We start from the raw sequence: 18,507 nt of genomic DNA on the forward strand, positions 1-18,507 counted from the left end.
ATAGATAGATAGATAGATAGATAGATAGATAGATAGATAGATAGATAGATAGATAGATAGATAGATAGATAGATAGATAGATAGATAGATAGATAGATAGATAGATAGATAGATAGATAGATAGATAGATAGATAGATAGATAGATAGATAGATAGATAGATAGATAGATAGATAGATAGATAGATAGATAGATAGATAGATAGATAGATAGATAGATAGATAGATAGATAGATAGATAGATAGATAGATAGATAGATAGATAGATAGATAGATAGATAGATAGATAGATAGATAGATAGATAGATAGATAGATAGATAGATAGATAGATAGATAGATAGATAGATAGATAGATAGATAGATAGATAGATAGATAGATAGATAGATAGATAGATAGATAGATAGATAGATAGATAGATAGATAGATAGATAGATAGATAGATAGATAGATAGATAGATAGATAGATAGATAGATAGATAGATAGATAGATAGATAGATAGATAGATAGATAGATAGATAGATAGATAGATAGATAGATAGATAGATAGATAGATAGATAGATAGATAGATAGATAGATAGATAGATAGATAGATAGATAGATAGATAGATAGATAGATAGATAGATAGATAGATAGATAGATAGATAGATAGATAGATAGATAGATAGATAGATAGATAGATAGATAGATAGATAGATAGATAGATAGATAGATAGATAGATAGATAGATAGATAGATAGATATATCTATCAAGATTAATGTTCTGCACTTCTACTAAATCGTGGCTCTACCTTTTCAAACTATGTAAATACTGCTGTACATTTACTGCAATGCCTAATCCCTGCGTTACACTAATGCACGGCCTACATAACTAATAATGGGATGTTTTGGCAAATGACGGACTAAATGGCTGCAGAAAGTAATTCAAACCTGGCACTTTAACATTAAGCAGATGCTATAGTTGAGACTCCGTAGAATAAATGATGATATCACTCGGAAATATAATAGCCGATGGTCCAAACTAGATTCATAGCAGAGGCGTTGTCAGACGAAACACGCAGAGAGTTTCTCAGGTAGCAAAGCACAAACCCAAGAGGGACAGATGTTGACATCTGCAGCGAAATAACGACTTCAGCAGATTCAGTAAAAAAAAAAAAAAACACCCTGTTATGAATGAATGACTTTCACTTTTCCTGACATGTTCTCTCCGTTTCTCCTTCTCTCTGTGTGTTTATTCATTCAGCAGTCTGTGGAAGCACAGATGTTAAAGTAGGACACACTTTATCTGAATGATTTGCTCCATTAAAAATCACAGGAGGCTCCTGATGAAATGCTGGACTTCCTTGAAAACACATTTGGCTCCAGGAAGCAACGCTAACAGAGCGAGGGATACGTGACACAGTAAATCAAGAGAGTACGAAAGATAAGCTTTCCATCTTTGGGTCAGCTTCAAGAAAATCAGCTGATTACACTGTTGTCATGCTATTAAATGGGCGTTATCAGTCGCTATAAGCTCCATAGATTTGGGTCAGTAGGGGCCTACTGCACCCACTAGTAGGCTTTATCATCTATTCACATGGTAGATCACCGAATGAAGATATAAAAGAACATGACAGCAACCTCTAGGGACCGTAGAAATCATGACAAGAGCAGAAACGGAGGTCAGACATTGTAGTATAGACGGTGTGAATCTTGTGTTTTGTTGCCTAAACCTAAAGGAGTGAAGTTGTAGTTTTGTCGCCTAAACCTAAAGAAGCCTTTTTGTTTGTATTCAAAACGTAAGGTTTCATGCAGTTTTACAACGTGTTAGAATGTTTTGCTTTTAAGTTTCACTTTCACAACGTAGTAGGCCCCTAATGACCCACATTTATGGTGCTTATAGTGACTGGTAACGCCTATTTATAACAGTCTAATCGGCTGGGAAAATAGGTCCTACTGGTCACGGTCGGTCTAAGCCTTTTGTCACTACTGAATACACAGTGTGGGAGATTAACCTCAATCACTGTAAAACACAGAAGACCACAGATGCATCACTCTTGGACAGGGAGGATCTGTCTTTGGCTCTAAGGGTTGTAGTCTGATTTCACACTAGGGAGCCTGGGAATTTGAGTCTAAATGCCAGCATTTTCTCAACTTTTTCTAATCTGGAAAATTTGCTTGGACGAAGATGCAGACACATGTACACCTAAGGCATTGTGGGAATCCCTTTACACTACAACCACTGATAACTTGTCGGTTCCTGCCTTTGTAAATGTCTCTGGCTGCTGCACACCCATCAGCCATCAGCCATCACATCACTAAACAATAATGACTACATTTCCTCCGGCTACATCTGCGTGCATCCTGTGCACGTGTGTCCTGCGCGTGCACGAGAGTGATTATATTTTCTCAAAGTCGGTGATGATTTATGGTGCCATTACAACATCTGTGGCAGTAAAGCACGTGCATAAAGACGGCGACATCTGCTCTATAAAAGCGTCCATAAGCATTCTTCTCAGCAAATTATGCAGTCCGTGTAAATAAATACACTCAGGAAACAAATCCAAATGCATGCACGCATGAATGCCCAACCACACACATATCGTACACAATCTTTTTTTTTCTAAATCTACAAAATAAAGCAGTGATTTTATATCGAAATAAACAGTATTCGTTACCTAAACATGGTCATGTTTCCTATCATCTGCAACCTCTTTGCAAACTGCTTTAAAAACAATCACCCGTGTTCATTTTGATGATACAGGTTGCCGTGGCCACCTACTCAGTTTTAAACACAACTGAACCTTGATTGGCACGGCAGATGTGACCTCCAATTGAAAAGGCTTCTACCAACTGCCAAAAGTTTTGCAATAAGGGTCTTGACCTGAATCTGGATCTATTTATCGTCTGCTCCAAAAGGGGTCTAGATTCAAGCTTCAGCTCTGTTGTTTCTAACTTTGGGACAAAATGTGTTGATAGTGACAAATCTTAACTCTAACCGTCCCCAACATTGTAGGGACAACATTTGTGAAATGTCCTCCAGCGTGGGACTTTGATTTAAAACTCGGTGAGAATGTGGGAATCACGTACATTATAGTCTTATAAAAAAGACAGACACTCGTACTGGGGGGGAAATGTGTGTGTGAGGCTGGGAACACTGGAAGAGATTGGAAACACTTCCCCCTTTGGCACCGAAGTGAATTATTGTTATACATGCTGTCACACTTGACTCCATCTTGAAAAGGTTAAATGCGTGCACACAACCCACACAACATCTTGAAAATGTATAAAGACGCAGACAGATTGGATTTCCGGCTCTCCTGCCGATCCTGGAGCTTTGCACTTTCTGATTTCATTTGTTGTTGTTACACATCTGCCTCGACCCCGTCGGCAGGAATACAAGAATTCATCTTTATTTGTTGTGTGCTTCTTTCACAGAATAACTTTATGTTTTTGTTTTTCCCTTCTTCGCAGAGTTGAATAACGTCCCGTCTGACCTGCCGTCTGACATAGTGAAGATGGATCTGTCCTGTAACACCATCAAACATCTCAGGCCCAAACAGTTCCTGCTGTCCAAAGACCTCAAGCTGCTCAACCTGAGCGGCAACAGCCTGCACCGTATAGACACAGGTAAGCCTCGCCCTTCTACACCTCACACACACACCTGAACACTTCAATGCATTATACCATGGCCACTTGTCTCTGATTGGCTGGCACGTGGTCATTAAAATCATGTAATAGGGTCAACAGAACAGACATAGTTCCAAAGTTAAACTACCGTTTCAACAGTACTTTTGCATCTGCTTACATTATCAGTTAAAGTGTCAATCCTGGTTGATTTAGAATTTCTATTTGAGTGAAAACAATGGAAATGTGCTCAAAGTTTAGCAGTCTGGAGTCTTTTGTTGATACATGAACATAGAAATAGACTCTTTGTACGCACATGAGCTACATGTTTTCAGACTTGTGTGCATAGTTCTATTTGTTGTGTGTATAAAAGCTTTTTTTTCTGGGAATGTCACCACAGACACATATCTCATGATACTGCAAATATATAAATATTGCAATACTTTAATCAGTGGGCTCAATCGCCATTGTGTTACCTCATTTAAGGGACTTAACAGACATTTATTTAAATGAAAATCTTCGAGATTGCCACTTCTTACTGAAGAAAGTGACCCAACCATGTGTTAAACTAGTGGTTCACAACCTGGACAAGGTATCCTCACACAACGGCTCTTATATCTTACGAAAAATCATTTTTCTTTGGTTTTCCTATGAATGTCCAGCAACAGGGATCAGTGCACCTGCAGTGTTTAGGCAAAAAAACTACTTAGGAAATGATTGTGGTTTGGGTTAAAATAACTACAGAAGAGGTGTTACTTAAGTACAGAAGTTACGTGACAAATAAGTCCATGTTGACTTGTGGTGGACCCAAACACAGGAGATTACAGGCAACAGCAAATAATTTAAATTCAAGGTTTGGTGCAGGCAAAGCAACCCTGATCATCTCACAACAAAATGAAGAGGGGAACTGAAAACCAGGTCTTAAATAGAAACTAATCTGATGAGAGGATGAAGTGCAGGTGGAGAGATGGGCCCAGGTGAGGGGAATGAGCTGATTATAGGCAGGAGAACGTGCAGGGAGCTGATTGGCTGGGGGGATACACTGGGAGCAGGAAAGGAGCTGATTGGCTGGGAGGAACTAACGAGGGCTGATTCAGAGCAGTGTGTAGATGGATAGATTTCCTCTCCTCTACGGGATAATTTTTCATCTCCATGCTCTAAAAATGATTCAAACAGAACACAACATGGTGATGAGGGGGTCGCAAATAGACTTTTCTTTGTCACCAGCGAGAAGAGGTTGGGAACCACCCATTTGTGCCCAAAGACTATATTTTGTCAGGAAGAGTGAGTGGAGCAGCTGGACCTAAATGCAGGAGATCACAACAGGATCAGAGAACAGGAACTTGGAGGAAATAACTTTTATTAAATCTCCAATGCACGCAAGGCAGAACAGAAACTCTCATGACAAAATCAAGGATCCAGAAAACCAGGACTTAAATACAAACTGATCTGGTGAGAGGATGAAGTACAGGTGGAGAGATGGGCGGAGAAGCTCAGGTGAGGGAAATGAGGTGATTAGGCTGAGGAATGGGCAGGGGAAAAACACTGGGAACAAGAAAGGAGCTGATTGGTTCGGAAGAACTAACAAGGCTGATTCAGAGGAGGTGTGTAGCTGGGCTGAACTCTGGGAGCAGGAAAGGACTAACGAGACTGATTCAGATCAGGTGTGTAGATGGGCAAAGGAGGGAAAGCCAGTACAGAAACACCTGAAGAAAACCCGAGTACAGAAAACCCAAAACACAGAAAACAACTCAGTCCGGTCTACAGAAAGTCTGAAGGCTATAGAGTGCCATACGGTGACATATATTTAATATGATAAGGAAAAAAAAAATGCCAACATTTGTTCTGATGGGTCAAGAGTCTTGAAATTTGATACGGACAAGTATCTAACTTTTTAGATCACAGGAAAAAATACACTTTTATCAATGGTCAAAGTGAGGATTGTTTGTTTGTTTTAAATGAGGAAAAATGCTAACATTGTTAAATGTTTCCCATATGAAAAAAAATTCTCACACAACATATGTGTGCATATCTTTGATATTCAAATTGTTATGAGTTCATAGATACCAAATACTTGATTGTGCTCCTTGTAGTTTTTGAGATACAGCCATTTTCTTATCATACTGGTCTTTGGGTACATGGAACTACAGTTTTATCCCTAAAATATAATGGAGTCTATTGCAAAAACAGAAGTCCCATGTGCCCAAAGAAAAACAAACTTTTCAGCCAAATGTTTGACCAATTTGGAAAATTTCCAACATTTCCACCAAAGGAAATTAAAACTAGAAGTAAGCTTCAAAAATTGATGACAAAAATGATAAAGAAATACTGGCACCAACAACAAAATAAAGCCCATTTAACAACACCAATAACAAAATATATGACTCTCCATTCTAAATAGAGATCAAGGAAAAGTTTAGGAGGATTCATCAGGGAAGCACAAGAGAATTTAGTCTTCAAAAGATCAATTTTACTGCAGCAGAAAAATCTGCTCTGAATAGCAATTCTGCCTCTTGTGCCATTAAAAAAAAAAAAAAGTGCAGACTCATTACTCTCTCGAGGGCTAATGATGTCTGGGCTCACGTCTTCCTGCCCAGGAGGGAATCCTTTACAAAACCTTGTAGTTGTCTTCATTAGCCTGCAACACATGCAAACAATCTGCTGCAGCTCGCCCCAGTGTGTCCAAGACTATGTTGGAAACTTAGAATGAAATTACGTGTAATTCTGAGAGCTGGTTGACATACGGTCTCAATCATGATCGCTCCTTCTAATCAAATTCACATTTTGGAGTAAACTAAAACATATTTACGATTATTTTCAAGAGGTTGTTTGTGTTGCATTTTCCATTCATGTTTCTTTCTCACTCTGGTCACACTCCCACATGTGAACAAAACGCTGGCACACTGGTTATTACTAATAGATGCACATTAGTCTTTCATTGTTGGTTTTGGATTAGTTTTGTGCCAGATTGCGGTGGTTTTTCCGCGCAGGACAAACCTCAAAATAGACAATAAAACAATAATTTAGTCACAAGAGAGTACAGTATATTTAAAGGTCAATTTAGCGCACTTTCCTATGACTAATAACTTGATATTTTAGGAATCGTATCAATGTGGGGTCCACACCCATCTGGAACTCCAAACTCTGCAAAAATGTCTTCAAGTCCCTGTAGAAGCCTGCATCTTCTTTGTGTTACTGTAATTGAAGCAACAACGTAGCAGCAGACACATATGCAACAGTGGGACTTATACAACATTGATATATCTGTCGTTATGGCAACTAGAGGCTTTGAAATCGTGTTTATTTGTTATGCAGACTTGTTGCCGACATCAGCCCAGAGGGGGGCAAGCCTTGGGGGGGGGTAAAACCTCTAATTTATCACCTCTGCTGTGGCCGGACGAGGGTTGCGTTTTTAAGCAAAGAACGTTAAAACATGTGCATTAAAGCTGGAAAAATTGATGACTGGGTTTAAAGCTTTATCCTCAGCGGGTGTAATTAGAGATTAGGGTGTAATGTAGAGCTCTCTGCTTGCATTTTTTTTCCATGACAAAACGTTGACAGTGGTCTCAGAGGATGGTGAGATAAGGATGCTGTGAAACGAAGAACAGATGGAGAGAAGAATCATGGTGGATTTGACATGTCATACCAACTAGCTGAGGGAAGTGTGGTCAATAAAAGGAATAGCTTTTCTCATGGCCAGTGGACTTACACTATATGCTCATGGGGAGGAAAAGTAGACAACACTGGGCTTCCTGTGGCCGTAGTGGCTCAAAAAAGCTAATTACCAGTAGTCCATCTGGGAGGGTCATATGTCTCATGAGTCCAGAGATAAGACAGCGGAGGGGAGGTTAAATAGAGGCCTCCCTCGTCGCTCCATCTCTCCTATAGTTCCCTCTGTCTGTGTCATCTTTATGGTTGAATGACGAGATCGCAGTAACAGTATCTGTTACAATGCTTAAAGATTGATTTTTTAGAAGGATTATACTCCCCAGCGTCCATTCCTCTTCTTTCATGTCTCTGTCTCAGTGATGTCTTTATCCTTGCTATATTTTTATGTAGTTTTCTTTATATGTTCCACACACTCTCCTCCTTTTCTTCTTCCTCCACCTCCTCCTCCCGTTTTCCTCCCTTCCTCTCTTCCGCTCTGTTAAGATCAAAGCTAGGCCCAAGGCTACTGGACAGCGTGAAGCAGTCTCCACTGTCCTTTCATTACACAGACTGATATCAACATCTGGAACCTTTTAAGGACGTTCAGCAGTCATCTTTTTTAAATAAAAGTTTACATTTTGGACATACGGTTCCCATTTCTCCCCATTTTTCATTGGACAGCAACAACTTCTGAAGTTACATGTGTTAAAATGTAACTTAAAAGGTGGATTGTCCCAAAAATGACATTCTTAAAGCTGCACTATCAACAATGTGACCCACAGAAAATCATCCAAATCTGCAGTTTCCTTCAGCTCTTGTGGAGTATTTCGGCATCCTTCAGCTCATTGTTTTGGTTCAGGCTGTTCTCATACACCGTTATGAGTAATGCACTGTAATTCTTATATATCCCACAAAATCAATTTTTATGTAATCCACGTAATTGTGAACCAGGAAGTAGAAAGAGCGACAAACTCCGTGTAGGCAGGAGGTCGGGGTGGAAGGGTGGGTCAAAAAATACCAGACTTTCACCCATGAGAGTGGCGTTCGTACCCCGTGTGAAACCTGAAGTTAACGTTGGTTTATTTGCCGCGTAACTTCCATACTTAAGTAACACCACTAACCCTAACCCCTATTTTAACCCAAACCACGATCTTTTCCTAAACTACCTAACTAATTTGATTCCTGTTAAAATGGAAGTTTATTTTGAAAAGATTGTATGCATAAGTGTAAATTGTTTGTCACATGTTGTAGGACATTCGTAGGAAAACCCGAAAAATGAGGAATAGCTTTTCGTAAGAAATACGAACCGTTGTATGAGGATACGTTGTTTGGTTATACGGTTTTGATTCACTCTCACAGCTCATCAGCGCAGTTTGATGAGAAAAAGCTCTGATAATCCCACTATACGCTATACCAGCCAAGCAAAATACGGTAGACGGACAATGTTACGAACTAGCTTGTGAAGAAAGTGAAGCATTTAGCAGCTTATTGCGTCAGGAGTTGGTGGAGACCAAATTAAGAGTTAAAAAGTGAATATTTAGCTTACATTTGCCAGGCAGCCAGGAACACTATTTCAAGTGAATACTCATGTTGCACTATGTCTGCAGGATGCGTAAATAAGCAACTGTTTGCTAAAAAACAGGAAGTGTCGGCAGACAGGATGAACTTTTTAGCATTTAGGCAGCAATACGAGATGCCAACTTATTTTGTTCAACTTTTCTTCCCCTCCCAGCTGCATTCGCAGGCCTGCTGTACCTCCGTGAGCTCGACCTGTCCAACAACAGCCTCCATTACTTCCAGTACGGTGTGCTGGAGGACCTCTACTTTGTACGGAAGCTCTCGCTGGAGAACAACCCCTGGATCTGCGACTACAACATCCACTACCTGATCTACTGGCTCAAGCACCACCCCGGCGTCTTCTACACTGGCCTGATCTGCTCCGATCCGCAGGAGTTCAGGGGCTGGCGCGTCGTGGATTACGTCAAGACCTACAACGGGGAGTGTCCCAAGGATAGACAAATTGAAGGGATGGATACGGGACAGGGAGGACAAGGGGGGACGGACAATGAAGCACAGGAGTTGGTAGGGGACACGGTTGACGAGCGTCTGCCTCGGCCCCTGAAAAAGAAGAAGCTCAACAAGTTTGAGATCATCAGGCTGAGTTAGAACAGCGGACTGTGCTTTAGTATGGAGGTCAAGAGATTAAAATGCAAGTCTGCGGAGAGGCTGAGAATGAATTAATAAAGGTAGACTCAGTGATTTGATGTTTAGATAAAAAATGTGACGTGTAAAAGTACAATTTTGTCTTTTTAGTAATCAACATTTTCCATCTTGTGTGGATAACAGAAAAAACACATTTTGGGACATTTTCTTCAAAGATTGTTAGTTGCAATGTCATATTGCTAAGTTTACCTTTTAACAAATGTTTAGGAGATGCCACATGAGCTTTTGTTTTTATCTTTTTTGCAGAACATTCCCAACCCAGTCTGTATCAGATCTAATAACTTTGAATTTCCCACAAAATGAACTGCAGGTGCTCTCCTTCTTTTCTGTTACAGTCATTTTGATAATTGAGTTCAGGATATACTTTTTTTTTGTTCTAAAAAGTAGTTTTTGGTCCTTCTTTTGTATTAATTAATGTACGACATTGTCTACCTGTTTTCTGGAAATAAAGTTGGGTTTATTTTTTCTGACAATTTGTTTGGTCAGACATGATGGAAGGTAAAAATGTAGGTAGACATACTGTATTTTTTGACCCACACTGCCACCAGTTAACCAGCAACTAAGCAGGTGTATTGCATCATACAGGTCATGTAAGTTTCCAGATACACCTTACTGGGAGTTTACCAAGTGCATCATGACTCATAATCATTGTTAAGTGTGCCAAATCATAAAAATGGTACTTGGCATCCAAATCAAATACTGCCCACAGGTTTAATTTCAGCATTCAAAAGGTTTAACGTGCACCCAAGAAAGGAATTTGGAAGCCAATGGCAGGAAACACAGTTTTCACCGGTTGTCAACTAGCGCCACCCAGTGTACTGGAGACCAACACACAACAGCCAACTTCCTCTCATTATGTCATGTTTTGGGCCCAGAGACCATTTAAAACCAGGATAATTCATTTCCCGCTGTCACCAGATGACAATTTAGCAGAACTTTTTTGTCGCTCCAATAAAACAAGTAATGAATAAAATGATTTTATAGCCATAGATTGATCATTTAGGCTAATGCTTGTCAGATTTGGGATAAAGGATGAGGCTATACACTTGGATTGTTCCCACCATTGTTCCACTCTTAACTGAATCATTAAGGCGGATTAACTGTATCAGTGTAAGAAAAATAACAATCAGTGCAAGTCTCGCTACATGACTTCCAGATTGGTGTTTAAATAAGGCCTGCCAATTTGGCATTAGGCACAAAGATGGATTATAGCCTGGATGTGAGCCTCGTCAGCTCGACTGCCGTGTTGGCAGGAAGTGATTTTGGCAAAGTTCAGCATTAAAGGTTTGCAAAGTGATTTCCTGTTTACCGGGTTGCATGCAAACGTAGGTAATTGCTTCTTAGTGCAGTCGCAGATGTTTTAAATCACCTTGGTATTTATTGTCTGAGGCAAGGAGCAACCAACCTGCAGCTATAGATCATGTGTAACAGCACAGTGCCCTCTAGTGTTCACAATCAAGTGGTCCACATTCAAAGCTTATTATATATACATTTAGGACAATGTAAGACATCATTATTTATTCATAATTCACAGTCTTTTGGCTTGCAGCAGGTTGTCCAGCACGTTTTCATCCGGAGCGCAGCAGCAGCAGAGGATCACAGCTCGTCATACAGGCACCGCAACAGGTGAAATACTCGGAGTCTTCTGTGCTATAATAACATCTAATAGTCTTTCCCAGATTTAAAAAAAAAGTTTTATCGGCAGAGCGAAGCATGAAGACAGCATTTTGACAAAATACAATGCAAAGAACGTTGTTGTGTTATAGGAACAGTGTGTAGCAGTTAGGGTGATCCATTGGCAGAAATGGAATATAATATCAGTAAGTATGTAATCTTTAGAGTATAATTATCGGCCGTCAGACTAGTTTTTTCGGTGTGTCCCACACCATCGGCTCTAGTCTGCCCGTTTTGGAGTTTTTTTCGGCCGATTCAGCGTGTTGAATCGGCAGCGGCGCTCGTCGGTGAGAGAAATCACTCTGATTGGCTGTTCAGCTTAAACGAATCAGTGCACGAGAAGAGAAAGGGAAGTGAGGAAAGCAAGCCAACGAGTAAAGTCAAGAGGAAAAACACAGAAGGCTCTTCTCATTTTTCATCTTTGTCTCATCTGATCATTCCAATACACGGATATTTTCACAGCGACATGGCCATCTGGAATGAAGCTAAGTAGTGAGTGAGAGTGGTGTGAAAATTGTCGGGAAACGCCACTTTGCTTCATGTACGCATCATAACAACGGCTTGTATATCCACTTCTTCGGTCTTCCGGTTTCCATTTTTGAATGACAAATACAGACTACCACCACCTGCTGGTAGGGAGAGTTGTTTCATCTCACGCAGGCACAGAACGTCCGTGCTAACTGTCCGTCGGCTGTAGTCTTTGCGGTGTGTTCAGGTGCAACTCGTCGGCCAAAACAAATGCGACGTGAGGCTACGCAACAGGCGGACTTCATCGCCGCTAGTTCTCTGATGTTGGGTTGGCATGTCTCCAGCTTTAGAATGAGCCGTTTATATCTATCTATCCTCTTTACGGAGCCGGCCGCCATGTTTCTACTGTAGCCCAGAACGGAAAACAAACAAACACTGGCACTAGAGAGAGCCTTTCACATTTTATGTGTCAGCCACCGTAGTTCTCCTACATGCTTGGCACGCAGGAGAAGTTTCAGTTGGTTGCAATCCGCAACCTCACCGCTAGATGTCGCCAGATCTTACACACTGCACCTTTAAGGATAACACGGATGAGGCCAGCTGGTGTTGAGGATGTTTGGAATGCTTATACGCTGTGGTAACTAACCACCATATTAATGCCGTAGTCTATACGTCCAGATTTTGATTACTGTTAGTAGTGCAAACTTTAAAAAAATTAATAACAAGAGTCAAACAGCAGGAGAAAAAAACTGTCCAGGTATAGCTGATATAAATGAGATTGTCTCACCCGTCACCACTGTCTCTTACTCCCCCATTACTAAACATGTTTGTCCTTGTGGCACCAGCCAACAATTCTCTCAGAGCAGGTAAGCTACAGAAAATACAATTCTTTGCTTCCTCAATGCAAAGATTCTTGAGGCCTTGCCAGCCTTATTCCACATCCATGCGTCTTTGGATCTTCTTCTCCAACATTCATGATGAAAAGTGTCCTTCATTCTCTTCCTCCTCTCTGTCCTCTATCCACATTTCAATTCAATCAGCAACACGTCTTCTTCTCCTCTGGTTGTGCCGCGTAGGCAGCTGCGAATCCGTCAATTGGCCGAGAGTTGGACCGGAGCAGAAGGCGAGGTGTGTTGCCGCTTCCTGCGTCCTCATGCTGGACGTTGAGGCCGTTACGAGCCAGCAGCTCTCTGGCCATCATGTGGAAGGCTTCTTCCACATTCTGACTCTCCTAGACATGGAGAAGGAGACGGAGAACTTTAGATAACATTTCTAACTCCTCTGTGTTGTTACATGCGTAACTAAGCATTGCTCATTACCTTTGCAGATGTCTCTAGAGCAGCTAGTACGTCGTTGTTCTGAGCCAGGTCGCAGGCTTCCTCAAACAGAACCTGGCGTTCCTTTTCCAGGTCACATTTGTTACCTACGTGGAGACAATCAGGAAGTTGAGAGATGCAAACACAATACCTCAAGGTGACCTTAAATAACCAAGTTGTCTGTATGACCAAAGTTCTGTTAATCGTACTTGGGCACAGAGTACGATTCTAGTTTATATTATATTCCATTTCTGCCAATAGATCCCCCTGAATGCTACACACTGTTCCTTTTAAAGTGTGATACTCACAGCCATGTGTTTGAAGTCATTTTGTTGTAATAGAAATGATCCAGTGAATTTAAAGCTTAAACTTTCCACACTTGTTGACCTTTTCACTCGCTTCACTCTGTTTTTCTGATTCTATTTAACTTGCATTTAAGGTTTGAAATTTAGTTTGATTTGATTTCTTTCCTTAGTCAAACATCAAGTGCTTGAGATCAAATTTGAAGTATGTTATGTGATGCTTGATACATTTCAAGTATGCTCAGTGGAAAGGTAGTTGCTAACACAATTTAGAGGTCTAAGTCAAGCTCCACAAGTCTGTTTGCATGAAGCCAACCCAAAATAAATTGTTAAATTGTGTATTTTTACTCAGTTGAGTTAGATATGATGCCCTTTGTACAAATTAGAAAGTACCATAGCTGAGTATTACAACCATACGTACAAGGGGTAAAAAGAGCTGTGATGGTTCTGCATATTTTCAAGACATACTCAAAATGTAGATTATATATCCTCTGAGGTTTTGCTGCATACATCAATAAAATAAATGTCACTTATGTTAATAAAAAAACATTTAACAAGCCTCACCAAGGCACTAAAGTTCAAAAGATCACCTTAAATGACCTTCAAGGAACCCCATGTGCCACAGGACGCTCCCTGACAACAGAGACCGGCACATTGTATATTCCTTTCCTCAGTTGGTAGTGACGGTATGGTATAAACCAATTCACTACAGCAACACCACATTAAACCTACACCTCTGACATGCTCTTATTGCATTATATTTTCAAATGTTTCTGTTATTTTGTCCACCCTCTTATTCAAATCACTTCAAATACTGTATTCATGGATGTCACATGTTAACATGTCACATCCACACTCACCTATGAGAACCAGCACTACATTGCTCGCTCCGTAGATCCCCACCTCTTTGATCCAGTGATTCACAGAGTCAAAGGTCGGGCGTCGTGTGATGTCATAGGCGATGATGGCGCCGTGGGCGCTGCGGTAGTAGCTCTGGGTGATGGTACGGAACCTCTCCTGACCTGCTGTGTCCCACACCTGCATCTGTTACACACACACACACACACACACACACACACACACACACACACGGGAAATAGTGTGTCAGATTCCATGTGTCCCTCTGCAGAATACTCCCTGAGCATCTGACAGACCATGTCGACGTGGTAACGGCTGTCAAAGCAACCAATCTAAACTCACCAGCTCTGTTTGTTTTCAACACCAGTGTTGATGGTTTGAACCGTGTCTGCTTTTGTGCATCTGCACAAGCTTAAAGCCAGATAATTAAGCCATAGCATCATTTATTTTAGGTTTTATTAATTAAATAAAAGCTCCCATCTTTATATCTCTGAATATGAACCTGTAAAATTATACAACACTGACCATAGACCTTTTAAAAAGACAGATTCTGCTGTTTCCTGCAGACAGAACTCACAAGAGCTTCATTCAACTGAAAATTCAAGGAATGTGACATAAAAACAGGCACAGCTGTACAGCCGCTGGTCACCAAAGATAGAAGAAGAAGAAGAAATACAAAATATAAAAGTATTTAATACCGAGTGACTCAATTACAAACATCCTCAGGCTTGAATTGTTAGTTAGGAGTTGAGGTAAACACACAAACAGGAGCTGTAATTGTTTGGACTCGAACCCTCCCGCCCCGGTTGTTAGAGACCCTGGTATGTGCCGTTCACACTGAAATCAATCCTGGTCTGATCCACCTTTCGACCAAGGGTCGCAAAGCCGCGGGTTAACCCTTTCAAACATACAATCAACACTGGTTCAACCCTGGTTCAGCCTTCGGTGTGAAAGGCTTATTGGTGTGTTATTTTCACAACCTTATGGTGACCTTATATTGTGTATCGCTGATTCATAGAAACAGATGTCATCACAGGTCTCTTAAACGGTCAAACTAGGCAGCGCTGAATACTAGGCAGAATACTTTTTGGCATCATTGGGCAACAATTCCTTAATAACCTTTCAGCATATTGTAATTCAAGTGATCTGAGAGAAAACTAGATTTCTGCACCTCCTCATGGCTCTGTTATCAGGCTTTAAAACATATAGCCTGTGACAGGAGACTTTGACCAATCACAGGTCATTTCAGAAAGAGAGCGTTCCTATTGGCTGTGCTCTGGCTGGTGGGCGGTGCTTGGTATTTCCTCAACAGATCTCAACATGGCTCCCGGGTCACAAACTTTCTCATTTTACAGCTAAATAGTACACTACAAGATGTTTCTGAAAACATTTAAGGCGAAATAGGCATTACATTAACAGAATATTGATTCATATTTGATCAGCGCTGCCGAGTTTGACCGTTTGATCGGAGTTTGCGAGTGATTGGCAGCTGGACTGCAGACTCCAGATCAGCTCTGATTGGTTGTTTTCCTCCGGTCTGTGAAATCTTGCAGATGCCATTAGGAGCACCAGAGAACACAGAGACACATGCTTTTTTTTCAGATTACCTGTCTAATACACTACTGTCAGGATTTAATCATATTTGCTCCATTTCTACCCACTGCAGCTTTAACTGTGACGTAGATATTGTATCTATCTATCTATTCCTGCTGAATTGCAGTTCAGTTCAGTTCACTGAGAGCAATGTTCACTTTTTCAGGAACGCCCTGATCATTTTAAAATCTGGAAGCTGTCCAGTAGCTACCAGCAGTCTGATCTGCTGGCCACGGAGCAGCTCCACTGGAGCAGTTGGAGTTAGATTTGAACCAATGACCTTCCAGTCACAAGCTGATTTCTCTAACCTTTATGCCTCCATTTGTTGAGATGAGACAGCATGTCATGAGTTTTATTGTGCAGTCATGTAACTGGCTTGTCAACAGAACAATACAGTTGGTGTAGGTGTGCTTACACTATATGTGTTGAGTGACAGCCTGTTCCTTCCCCCTGGTTATGACAAATCTACAGATAAACCAAGTGACTTGAATAGAAACATAGTAGTACATTTTGATATATCCAGACCAGATGAACTCAGGTAGCATCAGTACGTGACAAGTTGGGATGAGAACGTGTTTTGCACATACTATCTTTAGAAAAGTAGAAATTAAATCTATTAGTTCCTCTTTAATTTTAATGACGGCACGGAGAAGCCATTAGGGGTTTTGTTTTGTCCGCCCAAATGCCTGAGCAGAACAAACCTGAAGGACCGGTCCTTCATGTGAGCGGCTGGTCTGACTGGTTTTTGGATTGAGTCTAACTGACACTGACACCACAGTGAAAGGTGCCCTGTGGTTTCATTTATTCCTAAATCTAGAAAAGTCCATCAAATCGGACTTTTACAGTTGCTTTTTCCAATTTATGTCATACTTCTCATTAAATATTTCACCAAGCGGCCTGTACCCATGCTACACAGACTGTCATTGTCACTCTACAGCACCCATGATAAGGATCAAGGCATTTAGCAGGCATTACTGGAGCCTGGTCAGGGTTTCTGCATGGTTGACCTTATACCTTTTTAACCCGGTTTCAGAGTCATACAGGGCCAAAGCATGAAAATACGATGGAAAACGGTAGGGATGATATATTGCCTAGAATTATGTATTACTATATCACATTATTTTTCATACTTCCCAGAGGTATACAACAATAATTCCTTATGATACAACTGAACCTGAACCCAGATAAGCCAAACGGATGGATAGATAAACCAATTAGGAATGATCATTTAAGTGTTTTTATCTAGCATTCCTGCCTTTATTACTTGAGACTTTTTTAATACATTACAATGGCCTTTTAGGAAACTGAATTCAATGCATTTTAAGGCTTTTCAAGACCTAAGATAAGTCTTTCTGTATCCCTTTCTAATGCCAAACCTTGACATCTACAGTCGCGTGCTGGTATGCCCAATGGCTTCAGTGACTACAATATTTGCTGTATTTAAAAAATTACAGAATCTATAGCTGGTTGCACAGAAAGGTCTGCATATGGGTGATTTAATATTCTATACTTTATATTCTTATCATAACCTCAACACACACATGCCCCCCAAAAGACATATGTCCCTCAACACACTCAAACAAACTCAAACATCCAGTGCTAACCTTAACTTTCTTCCCATCGATATCCACGGTCCGCACAGTGAAATCCACTCCGATGGTGTTCTGCTGTCTCTCTGAGAAAATCCCTGATTTGAAATTCTGAACCACGCAGGTCTTCCCCACGTTAGAGTCTCCAATCAGGATGATCTTAAACAGGAAGTCAAAATAGTCATCATGCTCAAGTCCTAGGGCCTCCATGGTGGAGGTACAGCTGTGTCTTCTGTGGATGTGAATTTGTGCTCCCACTCTTCTACTGTAGATCACTCGGGATGTTTGGACTTTGAGGGTTTTATTTTTGCTTGAATAAAGGCTGATTCAAAAGGAAAGGAAAATGAATCCAAAATGCATTTATGTTGAGAAGTTTCATACAATAAAACCCTGCTTGTAGTGAAAGCTACAGTTGGTCACCAGGCTAGAGTCCCAGCAGCAGGTTAAATTTAGCTACACTGGTCCACATATAGCCTGTAAAACTAGTTTATGGTTTAGAAAGTTTGTTTGTCAAGATGAAAAATGGTGCTGTTCAAAGGTTAGAAAGTGCCTGATAAGCCATTTACCTCGGCAATATTTTCAAAATAAAATGGTCTAAAATTTGAACAATTTAGAGGGTAGAGGCATACACATTATGAAGTAGGCACACAGCAGCTATCTGGAAGAATCAACTGTGCCTGTTTTTCAATAACTAAAACCTAAAAGGTGAATTCTGCATTCTCTCTGTCTCAGTCTGTCTCTCCCCTCTGGTGCTCTTTCAGCAGGACAAAACTGCCTCGGTCTCAGCTTCTCCTTTCAGTTCCTTCTCAGGTGTTGACCCATTTCTGTAGCCCACAGCAAAAGAAAGCATGAGCACACATCCCATCCTTGTTATCCTCTGGCACAGGTTCTCATTAGCTGGAAAAAAAAAAGGCCTTCCTTTAAATAAAATAGAATCTAAAAAGATCCTTGTGTGTAATCCAGGTTCCTGTCCGATGCACCTGCTGTTCTTTCACACGTGTCAGGTTTTTTTTTTTTCCTCCACCGGTTTCTCTGCCTCCTTCTGTCATCAGTTTTTCCTGTTCTTACTGCCTTATAGCCTCCTCCGTCTCTCACTCCCTCTCTCTCTCTTTTCATACTAGCACCTGTGAAAACAATAGAAACCTGCCCTACCTGTTCTAGGGAAGTAGCCCAGCCCCATTATGGCTGTGGGATCCTGGGAAATGCAGTCATTGGCCAGTAAAAGTGCAT

At 40.8% G+C, this 18,507-nt stretch overlaps 2 protein-coding genes across 2 annotated transcripts in view; one reads left to right on the forward strand and one right to left on the reverse strand.

Moving 5' to 3' along the window:
* The window catches only part of lrrc17 (leucine rich repeat containing 17), a 32,954-nt gene extending 23,004 nt beyond the window's left edge, over positions 1 to 9,950 (forward strand). The window contains exons 4-5 of the mRNA XM_037761054.1: positions 3,454 to 3,609; positions 8,987 to 9,950. Of these exons, the coding sequence (XP_037616982.1) occupies positions 3,454 to 3,609; positions 8,987 to 9,420 (590 nt within the window). The 3' untranslated portion in view covers positions 9,421 to 9,950. The remainder of the gene's footprint in view (positions 1 to 3,453; positions 3,610 to 8,986) is intronic.
* A 2,126-nt stretch (positions 9,951 to 12,076) lies between these two features.
* Positions 12,077 to 18,381, reverse strand: LOC119482387 (ras-related protein Rab-19-like). The gene is made up of 4 exons (XM_037759829.1): positions 17,293 to 18,381; positions 14,098 to 14,281; positions 12,939 to 13,042; positions 12,077 to 12,850 (listed from the first exon to the last, which is right to left on the reverse strand). Exons 1-4 carry the CDS (start codon positions 17,485 to 17,487, stop codon positions 12,656 to 12,658), a joined length of 678 nt encoding a protein of 225 aa, XP_037615757.1. The 5' UTR covers positions 17,488 to 18,381; the 3' UTR covers positions 12,077 to 12,655.
* Between the last annotated feature and the right edge of the window lie 126 nt (positions 18,382 to 18,507).

Source organism: Sebastes umbrosus, chromosome 23, assembly GCF_015220745.1.
Source record: "Sebastes umbrosus isolate fSebUmb1 chromosome 23, fSebUmb1.pri, whole genome shotgun sequence".
In the NCBI taxonomy this organism is placed as follows: domain Eukaryota; kingdom Metazoa; phylum Chordata; class Actinopteri; order Perciformes; family Sebastidae; genus Sebastes; species Sebastes umbrosus.

What these genes read in the sequence shown, in the direction of transcription:
- LOC119482387 (XM_037759829.1), bottom strand. Translation starts at nt 17,487, where the DNA reads ATGGAGGCCCTAGGACTTGAGCATGATGACTATTTTGACTTCCTGTTT. An exon ending in TCGATGGGAAGAAAGTTAAG is followed by an intron (nt 14,282 to 17,292) that starts GTTAGCACTGGA and finishes TGTGTGTAACAG; the next exon opens with ATGCAGGTGTGGGACACAGC. An exon ending in TGTAGTGCTGGTTCTCATAG is followed by an intron (nt 13,043 to 14,097) that starts GTGAGTGTGGAT and finishes GTCTCCACGTAG; the next exon opens with GTAACAAATGTGACCTGGAA.